Source organism: Coregonus lavaretus (assembly GCF_964263955.1).
Source record: "Coregonus lavaretus genome assembly, contig: HAP1_SCAFFOLD_1916, whole genome shotgun sequence".
NCBI classification, from domain to species: domain Eukaryota; kingdom Metazoa; phylum Chordata; class Actinopteri; order Salmoniformes; family Salmonidae; genus Coregonus; species Coregonus lavaretus.
The window spans coordinates 67,607-93,341 of record NW_028166510.1 but is presented as its reverse complement, the minus strand read 5'-3'; the positions used below and the strand labels follow the sequence as shown (position 1 = coordinate 93,341).

Genomic DNA, 25,735 nt, shown 5'->3' with positions numbered 1-25,735 from the left:
TCTGCCTTTATGACCTTTATGACCTCTGCCTTTATGACCTCTGCCTTTATGACCTTTATGACCTCTGCCTTCATGACCTCTGCCTCTACTACTGTTTCCAGGTGTGTCTGAGCATGGGCAATGCGTTCCTGGGCGTCAGTGTGTTCCAGAAGGCTCTAGAGAGCTATGAGAAGGCCCTGCGTTATGCTCACAACAATGATGACAAGATGCTGGAGTCTAGAGTCTGCTGCAGTCTGGGGAACTTCTATGTACAGCTCAAGGTAAAGTGGCAACAGATGCAAATGCACAAGACAGTATGTATATTTTGATGCTCTGAGAAAAGGACATATTTTTGTTATTACATTGTTGAATCCCTGAATAGATGCAATTCAACCTTGTGTGTAAAATGAGTCTGAGAAGTACCCAGTCTCATAAGAGTCCTCTTTGAATTCAACACGGTCGTATTTGAGGACACATTTTCTAAAATGCATTTTGGTGCAGAGGCTGAGTAAGCCATGTAGGCCCCGGTCAGAAGTCTGTTGTATTCTAGCCTGGTAGAGGTCTGTTGTATTCTAGCCTGGTAGAGTCCTGTTGTATTCTAGCCTGGTAGAGTCCTGTTGTATTCTAGCCTGGTAGAGGCCTGTTGTATTCTAGCCTGGTAGAGTCCTGTTGTATTCTAGCCTGGTAGAGGCCTGTTGTATTCTAGCCTGGTAGAGTCCTGTTGTATTCTAGCCTGGTAGAGGCCTGTTGTATTCTAGCCTGGTAGAGTCCTGTTGTATTCTAGCCTGGTAGAGGTCTGTTGTATTCTAGCCTGGTAGAGGTCTGTTGTATTCTAGCCTGGTAGAGGCCTGTTGTATTCTAGCCTGGTAGAGGTCTGTTGTATTCTAGCCTGGTAGAGTCCTGTTGTATTCTAGCCTGGTAGAGGCCTGTTGTATTCTAGCCTGGTAGAGTCCTGTTGTATTCTAGCCTGGTAGAGGCCTGTTGTATTCTAGCCTGGTAGAGGTCTGTTGTATTCTAGCCTGGTAGAGGTCTGTTGTATTCTAGCCTGGTAGAGTCCTGTTGTAATCTAGCCTGGTAGAGTCCTGTTGTATTCTAGCCTGGTAGAGGTCTGTTGTATTCTAGCCTGGTAGAGTCCTGTTGTATTCTAGCCTGGTAGAGTCCTGTTGTATTCTAGCCTGGTAGAGGTCTGTTGTATTCTAGCCTGGTAGAGTCCTGTTGTATTCTAGCCTGGTAGAGGTCTGTTGTATTCTAGGCTCGTTGAGGCCTGTTGTATTCTAGCCTGGTAGAGGTCTGTTGTATTCTAGCCTGGTAGAGGTCTGTTGTATTCTAGCCTGGTAGAGTCCTGTTGTATTCTAGCCTGGTAGAGGTCTGTTGTATTCTAGCCTGGTAGAGTCCTGTTGTATTCTAGCCTGGTAGAGTCCTGTTGTATTCTAGCCTGGTAGAGTCCTGTTGTAATCTAGCCTGGTAGAGTCCTGTTGTATTCTAGCCTGGTAGAGGTCTGTTGTATTCTAGCCTGGTAGAGGCCTGTTGTATTCTAGCCTGGTAGAGGTCTGTTGTATTCTAGCCTGGTAGAGTCCTGTTGTATTCTAGCCTGGTAGAGTCCTGTTGTATTCTAGCCTGGTAGAGGTCTGTTGTATTCTAGCCTGGTAGAGTCCTGTTGTATTCTAGCCTGGTAGAGGTCTGTTGTATTCTAGCCTGGTAGAGGCCTGTTATATTCTAGCCTGGTAGAGGTCTGTTGTATTGTAGCCTGGTAGAGTCCTGTTATATTCTAGCCTGGTAGAGGCCTGTTGTATTCTAGCCTGGCAGAGGTCTGTTGTATTCTAGCCTGGTAGAGTCCTGTTGTATTCTAGCCTGGTAGAGTCCTGTTGTATTCTAGCCTGGTAGAGTCCTGTTGTATTCTAGCCTGGTAGAGGTCTGTTGTATTCTAGCCTGGTAGAGGTCTGTTGTATTCTAGCCTGGTAGAGTCCTGTTGTATTCTAGCCTGGTAGAGGTCTGTTGTATTCTAGCCTGGTAGAGGTCTGTTGTATTCTAGCCTGGTAGAGACCTGTTGTATTCTAGCCTGGTAGAGGCCTGTTGTATTCTAGCCTGGCAGAGGTCTGTTGTATTCTAGCCTGGTAGAGTCCTGTTGTATTCTAGCCTGGTAGAGGTCTGTTGTATTCTAGCCTGGTAGAGGTCTGTTGTATTCTAGCCTGGCAGAGGCCTGTTGTATTCTAGCCTGGTAGAGACCTGTTGTATTCTAGCCTGGTAGAGTCCTGTTGTATTCTAGCCTGGTAGAGTCCTGTTGTATTCTAGCCTGGTAGAGTCCTGTTGTATTCTAGCCTGGTAGAGGTCTGTTGTATTCTAGCCTGGTAGAGTCCTGTTGTATTCTAGCCTGGTAGAGTCCTGTTGTATTCTAGCCTGGTAGAGTCCTGTTGTATTCTAGCCTGGTAGAGGCCTGTTGTATTCTAGCCTGGCAGAGGTCTGTTGTATTCTAGCCTGGTAGAGTCCTGTTGTATTCTAGCCTGGTAGAGTCCTGTTGTATTCTAGCCTGGTAGAGACCTGTTGTATTCTAGCCTGGTAGAGTCCTGTTGTATTCTAGCCTGGTAGAGGTCTGTTGTATTCTAGCCTGGTAGAGTCCTGTTGTATTCTAGCCTGGTAGAGTCCTGTTGTATTCTAGCCTGGTAGAGGCCTGTTGTATTCTAGCCTGGCAGAGGTCTGTTGTATTCTAGGCTCGTAGAGGCCTGTTGTATTCTAGCCTGGTAGAGGCCTGTTGTATTCTAGCCTGGTAGAGACCTGTTGTATTCTAGCCTGGTAGAGTCCTGTTGTATTCTAGCCTGGTAGAGTCCTGTTGTATTCTAGCCTGGTAGAGTCCTGTTGTATTCTAGCCTGGTAGAGGTCTGTTGTATTCTAGCCTGGTAGAGTCCTGTTGTATTCTAGCCTGGTAGAGTCCTGTTGTATTCTAGCCTGGTAGAGTCCTGTTGTATTCTAGCCTGGTAGAGGCCTGTTGTATTCTAGCCTGGCAGAGGTCTGTTGTATTCTAGCCTGGCAGAGGTCTGTTGTATTCTAGCCTGGTAGAGTCCTGTTGTATTCTAGCCTGGTAGAGGTCTGTTGTATTCTAGCCTGGTAGAGGTCTGTTGTATTCTAGCCTGGTAGAGACCTGTTGTATTCTAGCCTGGTAGAGTCCTGTTGTATTCTAGCCTGGTAAAGGTCTGTTGTATTCTAGCCTGGTAGAGTCCTGTTGTATTCTAGCCTGGTAGAGGTCTGTTGTATTCTAGCCTGGTAGAGTCCTGTTGTATTCTAGCCTGGTAGAGTCCTGTTGTATTCTAGCCTGGTAGAGTCCTGTTGTATTCTAGCCTGGTAGAGGCCTGTTGTATTCTAGCCTGGCAGAGGTCTGTTGTATTCTAGCCTGGTAGAGGCCTGTTGTATTCTAGCCTGGTAGAGGTCTGTTGTATTCTAGCCTGGCAGAGGCCTGTTGTATTCTAGCCTGGTAGAGGCCTGTTGTATTCTAGCCTGGTAGAGGTCTGTTGTATTCTAGCCTGGTAGAGGCCTGTTGTATTCTAGGCTCGTAGAGGCCTGTTGTATTCTAGCCTGGTAGAGGCCTGTTGTATTCTAGCCTGGTAGAGGCCTGTTGTATTCTAGCCTGGTAGAGGTCTGTTGTATTCTAGCCTGGTAGAGGCCTGTTGTATTCTAGGCTCGTAGAGGCCTGTTGTATTCTAGCCTGGTAGAGGCCTGTTGTATTCTAGCCTGGTAGAGGTCTGTTGTATTCTAGCCTGGTAGAGGCCTGTTGTATTCTAGCATGGTAGAGGTCTGTTGTATTCTAGCCTGGTAGAGTCCTGTTGTATTCTAGCATGGTAGAGGTCTGTTGTATTCTAGCCTGGTAGAGGTCTGTTGTATTCTAGCCTGGTAGAGGTCTGTTATATTCTAGCCTGGTAGAGTCCTGTTGTATTCTAGCCTGGTAGAGGCCTGTTGTATTCTAGCCTGGCAGAGGTCTGTTGTATTCTAGCCTGGTAGATTAAAAAAATTGACTATGAGAAGGCCCTGTTCTTCCCGTGTAAATGATCTGTTGTGTCCTCCCATCAGGACTATGAGAAGGCCCTGTTCTTCCCGTGTAAATGATCTGTTGTGTCCTCCCATCAGGACTATGAGAAGGCCCTGTTCTTCCTGTGTAAATGATCTGTTGTGTCCTCTCATCAGGACTATGAGAAGGCCCTGTTCTTCCCGTGTAAATGATCTGTTGTGTCCTCCCATCAGGACTATGAGAAGGCCCTGTTCTTCCCGTGTAAAGCGGCTGAGCTGGTGAATGACTATGGTAAAGGCTGGAGCCTGAAGTACAGAGCCATGAGCCAGTATCACATGTCTGTAGCCTACAGGAAACTGGACCGCCTGCCCGACGCCATGGAGTGCTGTGAGGTAACGTTTATTAGTGTTGTTTAGTATTGGTGGCATTGTTTATTAATCCAGTGAGTTATTATTTATGACCTACAGTCCCAGAGATGATAAGAGACCAGATACTACTGTAAAGAAGGGTGGGGTCAACTCCATTTCAATTCAGAAGGTCAACTGAAAGTTCAATTCCAATTTACTTCTTGGATTGATTGAAATGGAGTAAAGGTGGCAGTTGTGGTAGTTGAGTTTAGTAACCACCATGCTATTCTGTTCCCTGGTAGTTGAGTTTAGTAACCACCGTGCTATTCTGTTCCCTGGTAGTTGAGTTTAGTAACCACCGTGCTATTCTGTTCCCTGGTAGTTGAGTTTAGTAACCACCGTGCTATTCTGTTCCCTGGTAGTTGAGTTTAGTAACCACCGTGCTATTCTGTTCCCTGGTAGTTGAGTTTAGTAACCACCGTGCTATTCTGTTCCCTGGTAGTTGAGTTTAGTAACCACCGTGCTATTCTGTTCCCTGGTAGTTGAGTTTAGTAACGACCATGCTATTCTGTTCCCTGGTAGTTGAGTTTAGTAACCACCGTGCTATTCTGTTCCCTGGTAGTTGAGTTTAGTAACCACCGTGCTATTCTGTTCCCTGGTAGTTGAGTTTAGTAACCACCGTGCTATTCTGTTCCCTGGTAGTTGAGTTTAGTAACCACCGTGCTATTCTGTTCCCTGGTAGTTGAGTTTAGTAACCACCGTGCTATTCTGTTCCCTGGTAGTTGAGTTTAGTAACCACCATGCTATTCTGTTCCCTGGTAGTTGAGTTTAGTAACCACCATGCTATTCTGTTCCCTGGTAGTTGAGTTTAGTAACCACCATGCTATTCTGTTCCCTGGTAGTTGAGTTTAGTAACCACCATGCTATTCTGTTCCCTGGTAGTTGAGTTTAGTAACCACCATGCTATTCTGTTCCCTGGTAGTTGAGTTTAGTAACCACCGTGCTATTCTGTTCCCTGGTAGTGTCTGTGTATGGTGAAGCCATACAAGTCTGTTATGTATGTTGGCTCTATACTGTGCGTAATGTACACTGAGTGTACAAAACATTAAGAACACCTGCTCTTTCCATGACATAGACTGACCATATGTGACTCGTTTCAGGAAAGCTAGCTAACATTGAACCTGGTTGGTTAGCTACCTGCAGATTCATGCAGGGTAGTAACGTCATGAGTTGGGATTATGGTTCATTGTTTAGCTAGCTAGGTAACATTAGCTGGCTGGCTCGCTAGCTAACGTTATGTGTATGATCTTATTATTTGTATCTCAGAGCCATTTGCTTGGCTTGTTATAGCCTAATGTTAGCTAGCTAACATTGAACCTGGTTGGTTAGCTATCTGCAGATTCATGCAGGGTAGTAACATCATGAGTTGGGATTATGGTTCATTGTTTAGCTAGCTAGCTACATGTCTAAACAAAAGGCTCCACTATGCAAGTAACCATTTCAATAGAATGTCACTTCGACAACTGTTGATAGACGTAGAACCGGATAAATTCACTCTGGCTATCTACTCCGATTTCAGAGCACTCTCGTCTGAGTGTGCCAGATCGCAGAATAACTGACGAATTTACGAACGCTCAACACCCGCTGAATATGACCGGTGTCAGTAAACGTTGGCAAAAAAAACGTAAATTGTTGCCAGCAGCACAGTTGCAGTCCCCAACGCTCTGGATCAACCCTTAAAGAGATGGGTGGGGCTAAAGCTTAAGAGGGTGGAACGATGCTGAATGGGTGGAGACAAAGAAGAGCTCTCCAGTAGGTACCAAAACATTCAAAGGCCATTTTCTCAAAAGTGAGGATACAAGTTTATTAATTTTCAAAGCAGAATTACTTTCCCATTGTTCCTTAAATGCAGTGTATGATATTCCATTGTGTAGCTCTGTCCCTGCTTTTATCCAATGTAAAAAACACAATTTCAAATGTTGCTACATAAGACCGAATCAAGGCGGTCGGTCACATATATAAAGGTGAGGAGACAGGTTAAAGAATCATTTGTAAAACTTGAGATAATTGAGACATGGTTTGTTTTTGTGTGCCATTCAGAGGGTGAATGTGCAAGTCAAAAGATTTAATTGCCTTTGATCGGTGTATGGTAGGTAGTAGGTGCCAGGCGCACCGGTTTGTGTCAAGAACTGCAACGCTGCTGGGTTTTTCACGCTCAACAGTTTCCTGTGTGTATCAAGAATGGTCCACCACCCAAAGGACATCCAGATGACTTGACACAACTGTGGGAAGCATTGGAGTCAACATGGACCAGCATCCCTGTGGAACGCTTTCAACACCTTGTAGAGTACATGCCTTGTAGAGTACAATTGAGGCTGGTCTGAGGGGGGGAGGGAGGGGGTGCAACTCAATATTAGTAAAGTGTTGTTAATGTTTTATACAGTCAGTTGTATGTTGGTGTTAGAAAGGAACAGGTGCAGCCTGCACGCCAGGCAGTGTGTCTGTGGGTTGTACGGTCGCAGACCTCTGGGGATAAATATGCTGCCTCTGGTTTAAAGTGTTCATTAACACAGAGAGCACAGTCTTAACTCTGGGCTAATATTGTACTGGAGAGAGAGAGAGAGAGAGAGAGAGAGAGAAATACCTTGATGTCACTGCTAAGGACTGCAGGAGTGGTGGCGGTGGTTGGGAAGCAGCAGAGCAGTGGGGAGGGGTGTCCCAAATAGCACCCTATTCCCTGTATAGAGCACTACATTTGACCAGAGCCCTATGGGGCACTAGATAGGGAATAGGGTGCTATTTGGGACTGAGATGGGGAGTGTTGTTTCAGATTTATCACCGAATAGATGCTGAATAGATTTAGCTCCAACACATTTCATTCATCCTGTCATAGTTAGAATACCTCCGACCAAGGAAAGAATCCACCATGGAGTAAAAACAATACCAGTCATGTCACAAGTCCTCCGTTTTCCCATAGAAATAGTGTAGGCTGTAATGGACATTCCCATTCAAGCCAGTGTTCTGTAATGGTAGGACTGGCAAGCATCAAGCCAATGTTCTGTAATGGTAGGACTGGCAATCATCAAGCCAATGTTCTGTAATGGTAGGACTGGCAAGCATCAAGCCAATGTTCTGTAATGGTAGGACTGGCAAGCATCAAGCCAATGTTCTGTAATGGTAGGACTGGCAAGCATCAAGCCAATGTTCTGTAATGGTAGGACTGGCAAGCATCAAGCCAATGTTCTGTAATGGTAGGACTGGCAAGCATCAAGCCAATGTTCTGTAATGGTAGGACTAGCAATCATCAAGCCAATGTTCTGTAATGGTAGGACTGGCAAGCATCATTCTATTTCTATGTGTTTTTCTGCCTGTAGCACAAGGTGGTGATGACTGGTCGACCATAGGCTAGCCAATCAGAGGGCAAGGTGATGACTGGTCGACCATAGGCTAGCCTATCAGAGGGCAAGGTGATGACTGGTCGACCATAGGCTAGCCTATCAGAGGGCAAGGTGATGACTGGTAGACCATAGGCTAGCCTATCAGAGGGCAAGGTGATGACTGGTCGACCATAGGCTAGCCTATCAGAGGGCAAGGTGATGACTGGTCAACCATAGGCTAGCCTATCAGAGGGCAAGGTGATGACTGGTAGACCATAGGCTAGCCTATCAGAGGGCAAGGTGATGACTGGTCGACCATAGGCTAGCCTATCAGAGGGCAAGGTGATGACTGGTCGACCATAGGCTAGCCTATCAGAGGGCAAGGTGATGACTGGTCGACCATAGGCTAGCCTATCAGAGGGCAAGGTGATGACTGGTAGACCATAGGCTAGCCTATCAGAGGGCAAGGTGATGACTGGTCGACCATAGGCTAGCCAATCAGAGGGCAAGGTGGAGCTATCACCATTGTTTACCCCTATCCAGTGTCTAGGGGTCAGGTCTCCATTGTTTACCCCTATCCAGTGTCTAGGGGTCAGGTCTCCATTGTTTACCCCTATCCAGTGTCTAGGGGTCAGGTCTCCATTGTTTACCCCTATCCAGTGTCTAGGGGTCAGGTCTCCATTGTTTACCCCTATCCAGTGTCTAGGGGTCAGGTCTCCATTGTTTACCCCTATCCAGTGTCTAGGGGTCAGGTCTCCATTGTTTACCCCTATCCAGTGTCTAGGGGTCAGGTCTCCATTGTTTACCCCTATCCAGTGTCTATGGGTCAGGTCTCCATTGTTTACCCCTATCCAGTGTCTAGGGGTCAGGGCTGCGTCCCAAATGGCACCCTATTCCCTATAGGGCACAACCTTTGACCTTATGGGCCCTGGTCAACAGTAGTACACTTTAAAGGGAATAGGGCAGGGTTCTTCAATTCCGGTCCTGGAGGGCCGAAACACTTCTGTTTTCTATTTCTACCTGGTAGTTAATTGCACTCACCTGGTGTCCCAGGTCTGAATTAGCCCCTGATTAGAAGGAGAGGATGAAAAACAGAGGTGTTTCGGCCCTCCAGGACCGGAATTGAAGAACCCTGCCCTATTCCCTTTAAAGTGTACTACTGTTGACCAGGGCCCATAAGGTCAAAGGTTGTGCCCTATAGGGAATAGGGTGCCATTTGGGACGCAGCCTAAGAGTTGTTTAAGGTTAGGGCCAGAGTATCCCTAGAAAACTCTGACAAAACAAACAGTCATGGTCATATTGGTTGTCTATATTCTGTCTGTATATTCTGACAGTACATTCTGACAGTACATTCTGCCTGTATATTCTGACAGTACAGGTACATCAAAGCTGAGACGGAGAGACTGAAAAACTGCTTCTATCTCAAGGCCAGCAGACTGTTAAATAGCCATCACTAGCCGGCCCCCGCCCAGTACCCTGCCCTGAACTTAGTCACTGTCACTAGCCGGCTACCACCCGGTACCCTGCCCTGAACTTAGTCACTGTCACTAGCCGGCTACCACCCAGTCACTCTACCCTGAACTTAGTCACTGTCACTAGCCGGCTACCACCCAGTCACTCAACCCTGAACTTAGTCACTGTCACTAGCCGGCTACCACCCGGTACCCTGCCCTGAACTTAGTCACTGTCACTAGCCGGCTACCACCCAGTCACTCAACCCTGAACTTAGTCACTGTCACTAGCCGGCTACCACCCGGTACCCTGCCCTGAACTTAGTCACTGTCACTAGCCGGCTACCACCCAGTCACTCAACCCTGAACTTAGTCACTGTTACTAGCCGGCTACCACCCGGTACCCTGCCCTGAACTTAGTCACTGTTACTAGCCGGCTACCACCCGGTACCCTGCCCTGAACTTAGTCACTGTCACTAGCCGGCTACCACCCAGTCACTCTACCCTGAACTTAGAGGCTGCTGCCCTATATACATAGACATGGAACACTGGTCACTTTAATAATGGAGCACTGGTCATTTTAATAATGTTTACATACTGTTGTACCCACTTAATATATATGTATATACTGTATTCTAGTCAAGGTTTATCCTATATAACTACTGCTGTAGTTATATCTGAAGGAGCCCTCAAAGCTCATCACTAAGCTAAGGACCCTGGGACTAAACACCTCCCTCTGCAACTGGATCCTGGACTTCCTGACGGGCCGCCCCCCAGGTGGTAAGGGTAGGGAACAACACATCTGCCACGCTGATCCTCAACACTGGGGCTCCTCAGGGATGCGTGCTTAGTCCCCTCCTGTACTCCCTGTTCACTCATGACTGCATGGCCAGGCACGAGTCCAACACCATCATTAAGTTTGCCGACGACACAACAGTGGTAGGCCTGATCACCGACAACGACGAGACAGCCTATAGGGAGGAGGTCAGAGACCTGGCCGTGTGGTGCCAGGACAACAACCTCACCCTCAACGTGATCAAGACAAAGGAGATGATTGTGGACTACAGGAAAAAGAAGAGGACCGAGCGCGCCCCCATTCTCATCGACGGGGCTGTAGTGGAGCAAGTTGAGAGCTTCAAGTTCCTTGGTGTCCACATCACCAACAAACTATCATGGTCCAAACACACCAAGACAGTCGTGAAGAGGGCACGACAAAGCCTATTCCACCTCAGGAGACTGAAAATATTTGGCATGGGTCCTCAGATCCTCAAAAGGTTATACAGCAGCACCATCGAGAGCATCCTGACTGGTTGCATCACTGCCTGGTATGGCAACCTGCCATCCAGGACCTCTATACCAGGCGGTGTCAGAGGAAGGCCCTAAAAATTGTCAAAGACTCCAGCCACCCTAGTCATAGACTGTTCTCTCTGCTACCGTATGGCAAGCGGTACCGGAGCGCCAAGTCTAGGTCCAAAAGGCTTCTTAACAGCTTCTACCTCCAAGCCATAAGACTCCTGAACATCTAATCAAATGGCTACCCAGACTATTTGCATTGCCCCCAACCCCTCTTTTACGCTGCTGCTACTCTGTTTATTATCTATGCATAGTCACTTTAACTCTACCCACATGTACATATTACCTCAACTACCTCGACTAACCGGTGCCCCCCGCACATTGACTCTGTACCAGTACCCCCTGTATATAGCCTCGCTACTGTTATTTTACTGCTGCTCTTTAATTATTTGTAACTTTTATTTCTAATGTTTTTTTAGGTATTCTTTCTTAAAACTGCATTGTTGGTTAAGGGCTGTAAGTAAGCATTTCACTGTAAGGTCTACACCTGTTGCATTCGGTGCATGTGACAAATAAAATTAGATTTGGACACAACCTTTCTATTCATATGCTGTCCATTCTGTCTATACACACCATGAGCATTTCGCTGCACCCGCGATAACATCTGCTAAATATGTCGACCAATAACATTATATTAAATGTTTATTGCATCTTTGCACCAGGTCAAATTCACCAGGTCAAATTCCTGGTGCATGTTAATGTCCTTGGTGAATAAAGTTGATTCTGATTCATTTTGACCTCGGATGGTAAAAGCAGGAGGACTTAGCTGATGTACAGGATGGATGAGTTGTTTAGAAGTTTTGTGTGTGTTTGTTGTTCAGAGGTTGTGTGTCACACTAAACACAGTCCCCCCTGTCCTCCAGGAGTCCATGAAGATAGCCCTGCAGCACGGGGACCGTCCTCTCCAGGCGCTGTGCTTACTGAACTTCGCTGATATCCACCGCTGCCGGAATGACGTTGATGTAAGCTGCCACCAAATACTGTCTATACTACACTGTTAGAGATCAATTTATGTAATCCGAAGAGGCAAAACATTCCTTCAATTTGAGCTGGGCTAGATTAATATTATTTTCTCTCCTGTCCTCCCCCTCTCCTCCTCCTCTCCTCTCCTCTCCTCCCCCGCCCCTCTTCTCTCCTCTCCTCTCCTCCCCTCCCCCGCCCCGCCCCACCCCTCTCCTCCCCTCCCCGCCCCACCCCTCTCCTCCCCTCCCCTCTCCTCTCCTCTCCTCTCCTCTCCTCTCCTCTCCTCTCCTCTCCTCTCCTCTCCTCTCCTCTCCTCTCCTCTCCTCTCCTCTCCTCTCCTCTCCTCTCCTCTCCTCTCCTCCCCTCTCCTCTCCTCTCCTCTCCTCTCCTCTCCTCTCCTCTCCTCTCCTCTCTTCACATCCTCTCCTCTCCTCTCCTCTCCTCTCCTCTCCTCTCCTCTCCTCTCCTCTCCTCTCCTCTCCTCCCCTCCCCTCCCCTCTCCTCTCCTCTCCTCTCCTCTCCTCTCCTCTCCTCTCCTCTCCTCTCCTCTCCTCTCCCTCTCTCTCTTCACATCTTCTCCTCTCCTCTCCTCTCCTCTCCTCTCCTCTCCTCTCCTCTCCTCTCCTCTCCTCTCCTCTCCTCTCTTCACATCTTCTCCTCTCCTCTCCTCTCCTCTCCTCTCCTCTCCTCTCCTCTCCTCTCCTCTCCTCTCCTCTCCTCTCCTCTCCTCTCCTCTCCTCTCCTCTCCTCTCCTCTCCTCCAGAAAGCATTGCCTCGTTATGAGTCCTCCATGTGTATAATGACAGAGATTGGGAACCGTCTTGGCCAGACCCAGGTGTACCTGGGGGTAGGGAAGTGTTGGCTCCAGCAGAAAGAACTAGACAAGGCTCTGGATGCTCTGCAGCGAGCGCAGGAGTTGTCTGAGGCTTTAGGAACCAAGGTACTGTGCACACAGTTCTGAATCAATACCGTGAAAAGATGCTGCCTTTTTTACTGTAATAAAACATACTGTACAATTAAAACAATCATGCAACAATCAGATGCACCGTCACACTTTAGCCTGTGCTAATTTCCAGTTCTTGTCCCATAGCTGTGTAGTCTGAATGAGGGGATCTATGTTCTGTCTGTGCGTTGACTCTAACCCTACATACCCCCTGTCTGTTAGCTGTGCAGTCTAAAGGTGCACTGTCTCAGCGAGGGGATCTACCGCAGTAAGGAGAGCCAGGAGGAGCTGAGGGAGCAGGTGGTGAAGTTCCTGCAGTGTGTTGAGGAGCTGGAGCTGTACTGTGGGATGTGTGGCGAGTCCATAGGAGAGAGGAACCAGCAACTGCAGGCTCTGCCCTGCTCTCACATCTTCCACCTCCAGTAGGTGACCCCATCTACATGCTACGTGTTATATAGTCTACATGTTATTACTACATATGGCTCTGCTCTCACATCTTCCACCTCCAGTAGGTGACCCCCATCTACATGCTACGTGTTATATAGTCTACATGTTATTACTACATATGGCTCTGCTCTCACATCTTCCACCTCCAGTAGGTGACCCCATCTACATGCTACGTGTTATATAGTCTACTTGTTATTACTACATATGGCTCTGCTCTCACATCTTCCACCTCCAGTAGGTGCTCTTGCCTTGCTTAACATATTCTACATGTTTCATGTCCAGGGGTAGAATTATGGGGGATTTGACGTGGGTCAGTTCAGAGTTTCTTTTTTCAGTTCTTATTTTCCTCCTCCTCCTCCTCCTCCTCCTCCTCCTCTTCCTCCTCCTCTCAGGTGCCTACAGAACAACGGTTCCAAGGGCTGCCCTAAATGCCGGCGGTCCTCCATGAAGCCTGGGTTTGTGTGAGGTTATGACGCACAGTGCCTGGGACTTGAGGACACTATGTAATAACACTCAGTGATGCCCCAACCACAGTCACATAGGAGAGCCAGACTGCACTTCTGGATGGGCAGACTGCTGAACACATATCTGAATGCCCTAACTAAACGGAACACATATCTGAACTAAACTGAACACATATCTGAACTAAACTGAACACATATCTGAACTAAACTGAACACATATCTGAACTAAACTGAACACATATCTGAACTAAACGGAACACATATCTGAACTAAACTGAACACATATCTGAACTAAACTGAACACATATCTGAACTAAACTGAACACATATCTGAACTAAACTGAACACATATCTGAATGCCCTAACTAAACGGAACACATATCTGAACTAAACTGAACACATATCTGAACTAAACTGAACACATATCTGAACTAAACTGAACACATATCTGAACTAAACTGAACACATATCTGAACTAAACGGAACACATATCTGAACTAAACTGAACACATATCTGAACTAAACTGAACACATATCTGAACTAAACTGAACACATATCTGAACTAAACTGAACACATATCTGAACTAAACTGAACACATATCTGAATGTCCTAACTAAACTGAACACAGACTCGGATACAGTCTGTTGACTGGCTGCTGGTAGTCACTGACCACCCCGGTGTGAGGACAAGACAGGACTGTAGTTCAGGACTAACCACCCCGGTGTGAGGACAAGACAGGACTGTAGTTCAAGACTGACCACCCCAGTGTGAGGACAAGACAGGACTGTAGTTCATGACTAACCACCCCGGTGTGAGGACAAGACAGGACTGTAGTTCATGACTAAACACCCCAGTGTGAGGACAAGACAGGACTGTAGTTCAGGACTAACCACCCCAGTGTGAGGACAAGACAGGACAGATGAGGAGGATACAGTGATAGATGTATTACACTGTTGTACATGATGTATTGTAGTTTTTTTTGTCAGAGGGTGAGGAGGAAGAAATCCAATATACTTCTTAGTTCTGTTTTAGATCAATCTGATAGTTTGGCATAATGTTCACTTTGGTTAGGGTATGCTGGAAGATTCATTGCAAGCATGTAAATTGGAAGATATGTTAAACATTATTGTTTGGGATAAAGTGAAATCACTATGATTTTGGCCACACTTTCTATTATTATTTGAATTTAACTAAATTGTATTTTAAATATAGCCATAGAAAGGCAAATTGAGCTATATGTTTTCTATATATTAGTACTGTAAAGGTGTTTAATGGCCATATCATCAACATATTTCTGTACAACCTTTTTATCATCAGTTCTCAGCGAACATACTGCAAATTGTCCAATCACAGTTGAGAACATAACACTACAACTAAAGACTGCATAAATCACCAAGAGATGAAGGCGCTGATCAAATGGACGGTCAGGATATGCTTGTGTTCATTTGACTTTAGCGTTTGATAAAGCTATCAAAACTAAAAACTAGTATCTGTCTTTACCAAACTCCAAGGGGTATACAGCTTTCCCTTTTTCTAAGAGGGAATTCGAACTTCCTCTTACGGTAAGTTTAATTTTCACTTTAGTCTCCCATTAACGTTAACGTTAATGCATGATTAAGTGAAAATTCTACTCAAGTGGAAGTTAGTTTTCACCCCTAAGTGACTAAGGAGCAGTTCAACCCACATGATGTTATTCATTATTAGGTGTGCTTGCTGAAGGCAAAACACAACTCTAGATTTCTTACATCTTATTAAATCCGCCTGCTCTAGCGCTTAAACAATAAGCTATAAACATGAAAACAGACTGCCCTAGCTTAGACTGATTGGGAAAAGGTTTTTGATAGCATTTATACTTTTTGAACTATAATAATATTTAGATGAACTCCCAATGCATTTCAATGAAAAAGAAAAAGCTCCATAGACTTGGTAAAGAACTAGAAAATTCTCTACCTACAGTGGGGAGAACAAGTATTTGATACACTGCCGATTTTGCAGGTTTTCCTACTTACAAAGCATGTAGAGGTCTGTAATTTCTATCATAGGTACACTTCAACTGTGAGAGACGGAATCTAAAACAAAAATCCAGAAAATCACATTGTATAATTTTTAAGTAATTAATTTGCATTTTATTGCATGACATAAGTATTTGACCACCTACCAACCAGTAAGAATTCTGGCTCTCACAGACCTGTTAGTTTTTCTTTAAGAAGCCCTCCTGTTCTCCACTCATTACTTGTATTAACTGCACCTGTTTGAACTTGTTACCTGTATAAAAGACACCTGTCCACACACTCAATCAAACAGACTCCAACCTCTCCACAATGGCCAAGACCAGAGAGCTGTGTAAGGACATCAGGGATAAAATTGTAGACCTGCACAAGGCTGGGATGGGCTACAGGACAATAGGCAAGCAGCTTGGTGAGAAGGCAACAACTGTTGGCGCAATTATTAGAAAACGGAAGAAGTTCAAGATGACGGTCAATCACCCTCGGTCTGGGGCTCCATGCAAGATCTCACCTCGTGGGGCATCAATGATCATGAGGAAGGTGAGGGATCAGCCCAGAACTACATGGCAGGACCTGGTCAATGACCTGAAGAGAGCTGAGACCACAGTCTCAATGAAAACCATTAGTAACACACTACGCCGTCATGGATTAAAATCATGCAGCGCACGAAAGGTCCCCCTGCTCAAGCCAGCGCATGTCCAGGCCCGTCTGAAGTTTGCCAATGACCATCTGGATGATCCAGAGGAGGAATGGGAGAAGGTCATGTGGTCTGATGAGACAAAAATAGAGCTTTTTGGTCTAAACTCCACTCGCCGTGTTTGGAGGAAGAAGAAGGATGAGTACAACCCCAAGAACACCATCCCAACCGTGAAGCATGGAGATGGAAACATCATTCTTTTAGGCTTTTCTGCAAAGGGGACAGGACGACTGCACCGTATTGAGGGGAGGATGGATGGGGCCATGTATCGCGAGATCTTGGCCAACAACTTCCTTCCCTCAGTAAGAGCATTGAAGATGGGTCATGTTTGGGTCTTCCAGCATGACAACGACCCGAAACACACAGCCAGGGCAACTAAGGAGTGGCTCCGTAAGAAGCATCTCAAGGTCCTGGAGTGGCCTAGCCAGTCTCCAGACCTGAACCCAATAGAAAATCTTTGGAGGGAGCTGAAACTCCGTATTGCCCAGCGACAGCCCTGAAACCTGAAGGATCTGGAGAAGGTCTGTATGGAGGAGTGAGCCAAAATCCCTGCTGCAATGTGTGCAAACCTGGTCAAGACCTACAGGAAACATATGATCTCTGTAATTGCAAACAAAGGTTTCTGTACCAAATATTAAGTTCTGCTTTTCTGATGTATCAAATACTTATGTCATGCAATAAAATGCAAATTAATTACTTAAAAATCATACAATGTGATTTTCTGGATTTTTGTTTTAGATTCCGTCTCTCACGGTTGAAGTGTATCTATGATAAAAATTACAGACCTCTACATGCTTTGTAAGTAGGAAAACCTGCAAAATCGGCAGTGTATCAAATACTTGTTCTCCCCACTGTATCTCCTCTTTCACAGTTTAAGCTATCAACGTTGAGATGTTCAGACTGGCCCAACTTAGATTGCTTGTCAAATTAGTTTTCATACTCTGTATACTTTTTGAACTATAGCCATTTACAATGTGCATAAATTAACATGGGTTTGAATGGGAACCATAGGAATACAGAGGTAGCTATTCAAAAAGGTCCTGCTCCTTTGGCCAATTAAGCTACAAGACTACCTTTAAAACACTCAGGCTATCCTAACTTCTAATTATTTTTACATTTGCATAAAATAGCATAAAATAACCCATCAACAGTAACTCTCTTGAACCGTTCAAGCTAGAGACGCCAAACCAACTTTCACATGTTCAGGCCATCCTATCTAATCGATCAATCTGACCACATCTGCTGACCACAACCACACATCTACTGACCACAACTACACATCTACTGACCACAACCACACAACTACTGAACCACACAACTACTGACCACAACCACACATCTACTGACCACAACCACACATCTACTGACCACAACCACACATCTGCTGACCACAACTACACATCTGCTGACCACAACCACACATCTGCTGACCACAACCACACATCTGCTGACCACAACCACACAACTACTGAACCACACAACTACTGAACCACACAACTACTGAACCACACAACTACTGAACCACACAACTACTGAACCACACAACTATTGAACCACACAACTACTGAACCACACAACTACTGAACCACACAACTACTGAACCACACAACTATTGAACCACACATCTACTGAACCACAACTAGCTGCACCGGTCCTGGGCTTGGCTAGCACTGGTCTGCAGTATAAACTATAACTACTTAAATGTTCATATCAATCAATCAATCAATCAAATGTATTTATAAAGCCCTTTTTACATCAGCAGTTGTCACAAAGTGCTATACAGAAACCCAGCCTAAAACCCCAAACAGCAAGCGATGCAGATGTAGAAGCACGGTGGCTAGGAAAAACTCCCTAGAAAGGCAGAAACCTAGAGAGGAACCAGGCTCTGAGGGGTGGCCAGTCCCCTTCTGGCTGTGGCAGGTGGAGATTATAACAGTACATGGCCATTAAGGCTAGATTTTTCTCCAATATGTTCAAACGTTCATAGATGACCAGCAGGGTCAAAAACATTTGCATATAATACCCACCAACTATAATTGCAACTTGTGAACCGTTCAAGCTAGAGACACCAAACCATATGTTGAATGTTCAGGCCATCCTATCCTGTCAACCAATCAATCAATATTTTAATCTACCTACTTTTTCAACTATAACCAGTCACTACCATTACTACTGTAGTCACTACCACTACTATAACTATAACCAGTCACTACCACTACTATAACTATAACCAGACACTACCACTACTATAACTATAACCAGTCACTACCACTACTATAACTATAACCAGTCACTATCACTACTATAACTATAACCAGTCACTACCACTACTATAACTATAACCAGTCACTACCACTACTATAACTATAACCAGACACTACCACTACTATAACTTAATTCAAAATCATACATACTTTAAACCAAGCTTGCAAGCACACCACATTTTCTTCAGGAAATGTACTTTTTCTAGTTAAGTATCAATTCCTAGTTCTATTCAGCATTTATTTCTGGAAAACCAAAAGTTTATTTTGAGTCTATAACACTACAACACTATTCAAGGCAAAATATTATTGGGAAAGAAGGAAAACTCTTATCGTGTATTATTGGGAAAGAAGGAAAACTCTTATCGTGTATTATTGGGAAAGAAGGAAAACTCTTATCGTGTATTATTGGGAAAACGATGTTGTCTGACCAATCACTTGCATGTTGAATAATAATAAACTGTAAAGATATTATTGTCATTTATTTAGTTGTTGTAGCTATGGTGTAAATATGATTGGTTCTAATGTTGATTAGCAGCAGTGACACCATGTGGGTAGTTACTACGCCATGTGGGTAGTTATTACGCCATGTGGGTAGTTACTACACCATGTGGGTAGTTATTACGCTATGTGGGTAGTTATTACGCCATGTGGGTAGTTATTACGCCATGTGGGTAGTTATTACGCTATGTGGGTAGTTATTACGCCATGTGGGTAGTTATTACGCCATGTGGGTAGTTATTATGCTATGTGGGTAGTTATTACGCCATGTGGGTAGTTATTACGCCATGTGGGTAGTTATTACGCCATGTGGGTAGTTATTACGCCATGTGGGTAGTTATTACGCTATGTGGGTAGTTATTACGCCATGTGGGTAGTTATTACGCCATGTGGGTAGTTATTACGCTATGTGGGTAGTTATTACGCCATGTGGGTAGTTATTACGCCATGTGGGTAGTTATTGCATGTTTTCTTTGCCAAGTAGAACAAGTAAACAAACAAATGTGTTTTTTGATTATCAAAAGTCACTCTGTAAACACAATGGCTTTTTATTTATTGATTGATAATATCCATATTTATATCATCGTTGATACAAAAAAAAAATCTTACAGATTTCCAATAATTTTCTGCATATTGTATAACATACACACCAGTAATATTGTGATAATCAATCCAACTCATTTGGAATGCATTGCAACTTTCTAGAATGAATCGTTTTGCATCATAACTTTGTTTAATGTGTAAGAAATATATTTACTGACATAACATTTTGTAATTTTATATTTAATCCATTTCGATATAATGATACATCTGGTCAAAATGTTTTGATTATAAAATGGAATATGAACTATTCTTAGAATGTATTTATTCTTGTATTTTTAATAAAACCACCACATTTACATATTCGAACATTGTAGATGTTTGAAGAGAACTCTGATTGTTCTACCTTTTATCTAGTTGGTGTTAAAGTTCAGATAACAGACAAAATAATGTATTATCTTTTCACACTTCCATGTAACAAAACGGTGCCTTCGAAAAGTATTCAGACCCCTTGACTTTTTCCACATTTTGTTTTACGTTACAGCCTTATTCTAAAATGGATTAAATCGTTTTTTTTCCTTCACACCTGTATTTGGGGAGTTTCTCCCATTCTTCTCTACAGATCCTCTCAAGCTCTGTCAGGTTGGATGGGGAGCGTCGCTGCACAGCTATTGTCAGGTCTCTCCAGAGATGTTCAATCAGGTTCAAGTCCGGGCTTTGACACGCACTGTCAACTGTGGGACCTTATATAGACAGGTGTTTGCCTTTCCAAATCACGTCCAATCAATTGAATTTACCACAGGTGGACTCCAATCAAGTTGTAGAAACATCTCAAGGATGATCAATGGAAACAGGATGCACCTGAGCTCAATTTCGAGTCTCATAGCAAAGGGTCTGAATACTTATGTAAATAAGGTATTTATTTTTGTTATTTTTAATAAATTGGCAAAAATGTCTAAAAACCTGTTTTTGCTTTGTCATTATGGGGTATTGTGTGTAGATTGATGAGAAAAAACAACAACTATTTAATCCATTTTAGAATAAGGCTGTAACGTAACAAAATGTGGAAAAAGTCAAGGGGTCTGAATACTTTCTGAATGCGCTGTATGCAGGCTTGTATGATGTGTAACATCCACAGAGTATACCAAACATTAAGAACACCTTCCTAATATTGAGTTGCACCACCCTGTATAAAATGAGCAATGTTGAGGTGGTCGAACTAACTAAATGAAACATGCTTGGCTCATGTCTGTTATTTCCATATAGACTATGTAAGTATTTGTAAAAAAAAACTGCCCATTATTAAATTGGAGAAATGATTTCATTGAGCTTTTTATTTTTTTTATTCACTTACTTGTTCTATTGTTGATGCATTGTCGTGAGGTTAACCTGCAAGGAAGCATTTCACTGCACTGTGTACTCCACGTACTGGGCTCCCGAGTGGCGCAGCGGTCTAAGGCACTGCATCTCAGTGCTTGAGGCGTCACTACAGACCCCCTGGTTCGATTCCAGGCTGTGTGTCTCCTTGGTAACCAGATACTCTTTCTGCCATAAAATCCTTAAATAATGATGCCTTTATCTTAAGAAATATTTGAGGGGCTCTATGCAACGCCCTTAAACAACGCCCTTAGGTAAGGGAAAACTATTCCTTAAGGGAAATACTTCAGATGTTTTATGCAACCGGGCCCTGACCTACAGTAGGTATATGTATGAATGTATACTACCAGTCAGAAGTTTGGACACACCTACTCAGTCAAGGGTTTTTCTTTATTTTTTTACTATTTTCTACATTGTAGAATTATAGTGAAGACATCAAAACTATGAAATAACACATATGGAATCATGTAGTAACCAAAAAAGTGTTAAACAAATCAAAATATATTTTATATTTGAGATTCTTCAAAGTAGCCACCCTTTGCCTTGATGACAGCTTTGCACACTCTTGGCGTTCTCTCAACCAGCTTCACCTGGAATGCTTTTCCAACAGTCTTGAAGGAGTTCCCACATATACTGAGCACTTGTTGGCTGCTTTTCCTTCACTCTGCCGTCCGACTCATCCTGTCGGGCTGTCGGGCTGTATCACCGCCTGGTACGGCAACTGCACCGCCCACAACCGCAGGGCTCTCCAGAGGGTGGTGCGGTCTGCCCAACGCATTATCGGGGGCAAACTACATTTACATTTACATTTACATTTTAGTCATTTAGCAGACGCTCTTATCCAGAGCGACTTACAGCACCAAGACACATACAGCACCCGATGTCACAGGAAGGCCAAAAAGATAATCAAGGACATCAACCACCCGAGCCACTGCCTGTTCACCCCGCTATCATCCAGAAGGCGAGGTCAGTACAGGTGCATCAAAGCTGGGACCGAGAGAATGAAAAACAGCTTCTATCTCAAGGCCATCAGACTGTTAAATAGCCATCACTAGCACATTAGAGGCTGCTGCTGCCTATTGAAATCACTGGCCACTTTAAGAAATGGAACACTAGTCACTTTAATAATGTTTCCATATCTTGCACTACTCATCTCATATGTATATACTGTATTCTATTCTATAATATTCTACTGTATCTTAGTCCATGCCGCTTGTCCATATATGTATATATTCTTAAATTCCATTCCTTACTAGATTTGTGTGTACATGTTGTGAAACTGTTAGATATTACTTGTTAGATATTACTGCACTGTCAGAGCTAGAAGCACAAGCATTTCGCTACACCCGCAATAACATCTGCTAAACACGTGTATATGTGACAAATAAAATGTAATTTGATTTATTGAAACCAGGGCACCTCCACAAATGCTGTTTCCATTTATATCCATACTGAATGAAGCAGTTAAGGGACCTCATGGGCACCCTTAACTTTTTCACTTAATTTATGGGGGAAATTCACCTTAAAATGTTTTGTGCAACTGACTTAAAGTTAAGGAAACTTTCAGGGCAATTATGAGGAGAAAAATAACTTCAGACGTTTTATGCCACCTGGTCCTGGTTGACTAAGTCAGTTGCACAAAACATTTTAAGGTGAATTTGTGCAGGTGAATGTTTTCCTCTGCCCTGGTTGCAAAAAGGAAAACATCAACCAGCTAGCTAGGTGTAAAGCTAGCTAGCTACTTAGCGAAACAATGGAAGGGGCACAATCCATTGCCTACAAAGCTAGCTACCTGGCTAGCTAGCTAGCTACCTACTCTGTAAGTTAGCTCGATGTGCTAGAAAGTAACAGAAACAAGTAGAGATTAAAGTAGAGAAACATGTTTTATTATCTTCTGAATCAACTTGTTTCCTCCTGTCTTGAATGTAGAAGTTCTATTTTGCGATCTCCCAAAAAAAATGCTCTTTGATGAGACGTTCAGTGAGTGAATCGGGTCATCTCCCGCCTTACATGACTTCAAACTACCATAAAACCCCTTAAGTATGCCCTTACCTACATAAGGACCCGAAACGGCGGCGTCCGTATGATCGGTGGGACTCACCATATGGCAAATGGCCGGCCCCTTACTGCACGTCTGCGCGCAACGCCCTTAAACAATTCCCTTAAGGAATAATTTCCCCTTACCTAAGGGAAATCCTTAAGGGAAACACTTAAGATGTTTTATGCAACCGGGCTCAGGCCCCAAGTGAAACTGTGTTGCTGGCCGGTAGTACTTTATTGTCCATTAACTTAGAGAATGGAAATATGTCTTTATGGTCACAACCCAGTCCCCCGAGACACACCCCCCCTGCTGGACTGGAGGCAATGGGTCATCTGCAGTGCAGCGCCCCTTACCAATCAATTATTAATTTTTTTGCTGACATGGGCTAGTTGAGTGATGATGCACAACTACATTTCGAAACTGCACCTTGTGTTTTCTACTAGTAAGTTGACACCCCGACTGAAATCCATTTATTTACATTTTATATCATTTGGAAATTGATCCCCGGGCCTACAAAAGGTTGCAAGTACATGATCAGATAAAACAAACAAAAAATATACTTTAGTAGCATCTTCGACAAAAAGACTAATGTTAACCATAATCAAAATCATTGATAAAAGTCTAGAAATATTTAATAATATTAAAGTAGCCTAGTGGTTAGAGAAGCGGGCCAGTACCTGGAGGGTTGCCAGTACGAATCCCAGCTCAGATGGGAAAATCTGGTGCATAGTGAGCCGGCAACTGGAGGGTTGCTGAAATCTTCCTAGATACCGTCCCTTGCCGTTGTGCCAATGACCAAGGCACTAACCCCCTACAAATTGTTTCAGAGGCGCGGCACTGCAGATGACCCATTGCCTCCAGTCCAGCAGGGGGTGTGTCTCTCGGGGGACTGGGTTGTGAGCATAAAAGACACATTTCTATTCTCTAAGTTAATGGACAACACCCTTTACTGGATGTCCTGTATGTGTGAGTATGAGACACATTGAGTTATATACCATATTAACACAAGATATTGACAGACAGGTTGAAATGATCTAGCAGTAATCTGTTTAAATAATTATATCTATTTAGCCCACATATGGTCATCCTCAGAGCTTACAGTCATTGACAAACTGGATTTAAAAAGGTCAATTATTCTCCTTCTCTTTGGGTTTGGTCTTCCGCTGCTTTTCCATGCCTTTGAGTTTGGAGTCCAGCTTCCTGTGTAGATAGGCCTTCTTGTTAGGATCTACAGACTTGTCCTTGTGTCCACTACCAGCATACAGCACACCTTCTTTACTAATCCTCATCCTGGCATTGGCCTTGGCTTGGTCTCCACACCCATGGACCTAGAGGAGTTACAACACAGTACATAGAGGAGTTACAACACAGTACATAGAGGAGTTACAACACAGTACATAGAGGAGTTACAACACAGTACATAGAGGAGTTACAACACAGTACATAGAGCAGTTACATAGAGGAGTTACAACACAGTACATAGAGGAGTTACAACACAGTACATAGAGGAGTTACAACACAGTACATAGAGGAGTTACAACACAGTTACATAGAGTTACAACACAGTACATGGAGGAGTTACAACACAGTACATAGAGGAGTTACAACACAGTACATGGAGGAGTTACAACACAGAGGAGTTACAACACAGTTACATAGAGGAGTTACAACACAGAGGAGTTACAACACAGTTACATAGAGGAGTTACAACACAGTACATAGAGGAGTTACAACACAGTACATAGAGGAGTTACAACACAGTACATAGATGAGTTACAACACAGTACATAGGAGTTACAACACAGTACATAGAGGAGTTACAACACAGTACATAGAGGAGTTACAACACAGTACATAGAGGAGTTACAACACAGAGGAGTTACACCACAGTACATAGAGGAGTTACAACACAGTACATAGAGGAGTTACAACACAGTACATATAGGAGTTACAACACAGATGAGTTACAACACAGTACATAGAGGAGTTACAACACAGTACATAGAGGAGTTACACCACAGTACATAGATGAGTTACAACACAGTACATAGAGGAGTTACAACACAGCACATAGAGGAGTTACAACACAGTACATAGAGGAGTTACAACACAGTACATAGATGAGTTACAACACAGTACATAGAGGAGTTACAACACAGTACATAGAGGAGTTACAACACAGTACATAGAGGAGTTACAACACGGTACATAGAGGAGTTACAACACAGTACATAGAGGAGTTACAACACAGAGGAGTTACAACACAGTACATAGGAGTTACAACACAGTACATGGAGGAGTTACAACACAGAGGAGTTACAACACAGTTACATAGAGGAGTTACAACACAGTTACATAGAGGAGTTACAACACAGTACATAGAGGAGTTACAACACAGTACATAGAGGAGTTACAACACAGTACATAGAGGAGTTACAACACAGTACATAGAGGAGTTACAACACAGTACATAGAGGAGTTACAACACAGTACATATAGGAGTTACAACACAGTACATAGAGGAGTTACAACACAGAGGAGTTACAACACAGAGGAGTTACAACACAGAACATAGAGGAGTTACAACACAGAGGAGTTACAACACAGTACACAGAGGAGTTACAACACAGTACATAGAGGAGTTACAACACAGTACATAGAGGAGTTACAACACAGTACATAGAGGAGTTACAACACAGAGGAGTTACAACACAGAGGAGTTACAACACAGTACATAGAGGAGTTACAACACAGTACATAGAGGAGTTACAACACAGAGGAGTTACAACATAGAGGAGTTACAACACAGTACATAGAGGAGTTACACCACAGTACATAGAGGAGTTACAACACAGTACATAGAGGAGTTACACCACAGTACATAGAGGAGTTACACCACAGTACATAGAGGAGTTACACCACAGTACATAGAGGAGTTACAACACAGTACATAGTGGAGTTACAACACAGTTACATCAGAGAAGACCGT

At 43.9% G+C, this 25,735-nt stretch overlaps 2 protein-coding genes across 2 annotated transcripts in view; one reads left to right on the top strand and one right to left on the bottom strand.

Annotated features, from left to right (window-relative positions):
• Positions 1-101: 101 nt before the first annotated feature.
• Positions 102-13,322, top strand: rapsn (receptor-associated protein of the synapse, 43kD; the record flags this gene model as incomplete). Its single annotated transcript, XM_084189853.1, has 6 exons — positions 102-260; positions 4,210-4,368; positions 11,368-11,466; positions 12,231-12,407; positions 12,633-12,832; positions 13,250-13,322. Coding segments are annotated over 6 exons (867 nt in total), but the record flags the coding sequence as incomplete, so codon positions are not given.
• A 9,881-nt stretch (positions 13,323-23,203) lies between these two features.
• The window catches only part of LOC311114618 (DNA-binding protein SMUBP-2-like), a 38,231-nt gene continuing 35,699 nt past the window's right edge, over positions 23,204-25,735 (bottom strand). The window contains exon 19 of the mRNA XM_084189854.1: positions 23,204-24,074. Coding sequence (XP_084045980.1) covers positions 23,874-24,074 — 201 coding nt within the window. The 3' untranslated portion in view covers positions 23,204-23,873. The remainder of the gene's footprint in view (positions 24,075-25,735) is intronic.